General features: G+C 38.7%; 1 protein-coding gene across 1 annotated transcript in view; it reads left to right on the top strand.

Annotated features, from left to right (window-relative positions):
- epb41l3a (erythrocyte membrane protein band 4.1-like 3a) overlaps window positions 1-2,055 on the top strand; it is a 26,835-nt gene that overhangs the window by 12,490 nt on the left and 12,290 nt on the right. Inside the window, exon 9 of the mRNA XM_025061550.1 lies at window positions 1,207-1,294. Coding sequence (XP_024917318.1) covers window positions 1,207-1,294 — 88 coding nt within the window. The remainder of the gene's footprint in view (window positions 1-1,206; window positions 1,295-2,055) is intronic.

Genomic DNA, 2,055 nt, shown 5'->3' with positions numbered 1-2,055 from the left:
CAGAATCGATTTCAGAGCATAAAGATCCAGAATCCGAAGTATCGATATTTCAGGATCGATCCGCACATCACTAGTAAAAAGCCTAGGTCAGGTGCTTTGCTGAATATCTATTTAACGACTTATTTAGATTGAATTTCTTCTACCGTGTCAAAGACACTGACGGTGTGGCAGCATGTAGCTAAAACAGATAAAACCGACAAAAACTTGAAATACTTTTTCTGCGTTTCTTTACCATTCACTGGGTTGTCTTAATACAGATAATCTTATCTTTTTTTTTGCTTGTGACATGTTTACATGGTGAGCTCCTGTCTTCCTCAGTGGTGTCACTTAATGTCAATGTGACGTGACCTCATAAGCTGTTTTTTTACAAGGGAGTGATTGTCCTGCCAATATTGACATGGTTAACCATGTCCCTCCAGGATGCAGTCTGAGTGTGGAACAGTTAAAATGCGACCTCATTTTGACACGGGGAAACATATACACAAAGATCAGACTCTTGCACATAATCTATTATTAGTATTAAAAGCAGTCTTTGTAACAGAGAACCAATTCAATGCAAGCTGTCAATAGGCTTGGTGCACCAAGTCCACCATTCACACTCACATTGATCAATTCTGAATTTCCAATCCAACCTATTCCCGTCACGAGCATGTTGTTCTGCTGCTGGAGGCGGTGGGAGAAAACCTAAAATGGCACACACAGGGAGAACATGCAACATCTATACAGAATACAGAAAGATTAAAAGAGCCTGGGGATTGAATATTGTGTGGCCCCTTTTGAGCAGAACAACCCATGAAAAAAAGGCAATGCCCAAAATGGGTGACAGAGGCAAACAGCAGGTTAAAACTAAAGATATCCATACCACAAAGAAAAGACTAAAGACAAGTAGCAAAAAAAAAAAAAAGAATGACACTGGATCACAAAGATCAATGAGAAAATATGAGATCAACTCACAAAGGAAACCATTGGAGAAAAAAAAAAACTTAATTAAAATGGGATTGTTTTAAAACAGACCTTTATAAACCTTAAAACCTTAAAATAAACCTTTATAAAAACAGCTGATAATGACACGTCACCGTGAGACGAGGGACAATTCTGAGGAAGACCTAGTTCACCGTTGAAACGGATCGGTAGTAAAACTACACCTGGATTGTCTGATCTTAAGAAAAGTTAAGTAAAGTATATATAAGTTTAGTTTGTTTTCAGAGGAATGAGTCCAGCTGAAGCGGAGATGAATTTTCTGGAAAATGTCAAGAAGTTGTCAATGTATGGCGTCGACCTTCATCATGCCAGGGTAAAACTTGCATGCATGCACACAAACACACACATGCATAATGTTTTTTCTGGGCTAGGGAAGTGCAAAATTATGCATTCCTAGCTCTGTACCTTAACCCTAACCTAAATATTCCTACTTCTTACCCTAATTACCCTAACTACAAATGCCCTCTTTACAAAATGCCCATACAATAATAGTATCTGGATAATATTCCAAAGTCACAAATACAGCACGTGTGGCTATTTTTTCTTTGGACTTTGTCTTTACAAATCTTTATTTCATACCTAATGAATTCTAATTCATGCATCAACTGACCCCTGAATTCAACTAACATCTTTATGTCATTATACCCATTGAAATGATGCGCTGACTGCCCCGAGTGAAGTGTGGGGTTCGTGCACTTATATTCAGGCTTTTGTTTTTTCAAAAGATCAGCCTCACTGTGGTAGGAGGAAAAAAAGTACTGTTAAATGAAATGTGTTACGTGGATTGATGTCTGCTCAGCTTTGTCCAATTCTGTACGGGTTGTATTTGTGTGTCTCAGTTGAAAGTCATTTTCACCACTCACAATAGTGCATTTCACACTGTCATCGGCAATCAGACAGCAAGCGACAGGACAGCCGGACCAATATACTAAAAACCTCCTTTGTCCACTACCCAATTAAATTCGTATCTGTCTATCTATCTATCTATCTATCGATCTATCTGTCTGTCTGTCTGTCTGTCTGTCTGTCTGTCTGTCTGTCTGTCTGTCTGTCTGTCTGTCTGTCTGTCTGTCT

The sequence above is a fragment of the Cynoglossus semilaevis genome, chromosome 1 (assembly GCF_000523025.1).
Source record: "Cynoglossus semilaevis isolate Cse_v1.0 chromosome 1, Cse_v1.0, whole genome shotgun sequence".
NCBI lineage: Eukaryota > Metazoa > Chordata > Actinopteri > Pleuronectiformes > Cynoglossidae > Cynoglossus > Cynoglossus semilaevis.
Note: the sequence above shows the minus strand (reverse complement) of the source record. Positions and strands in the feature narration are given on the sequence as shown.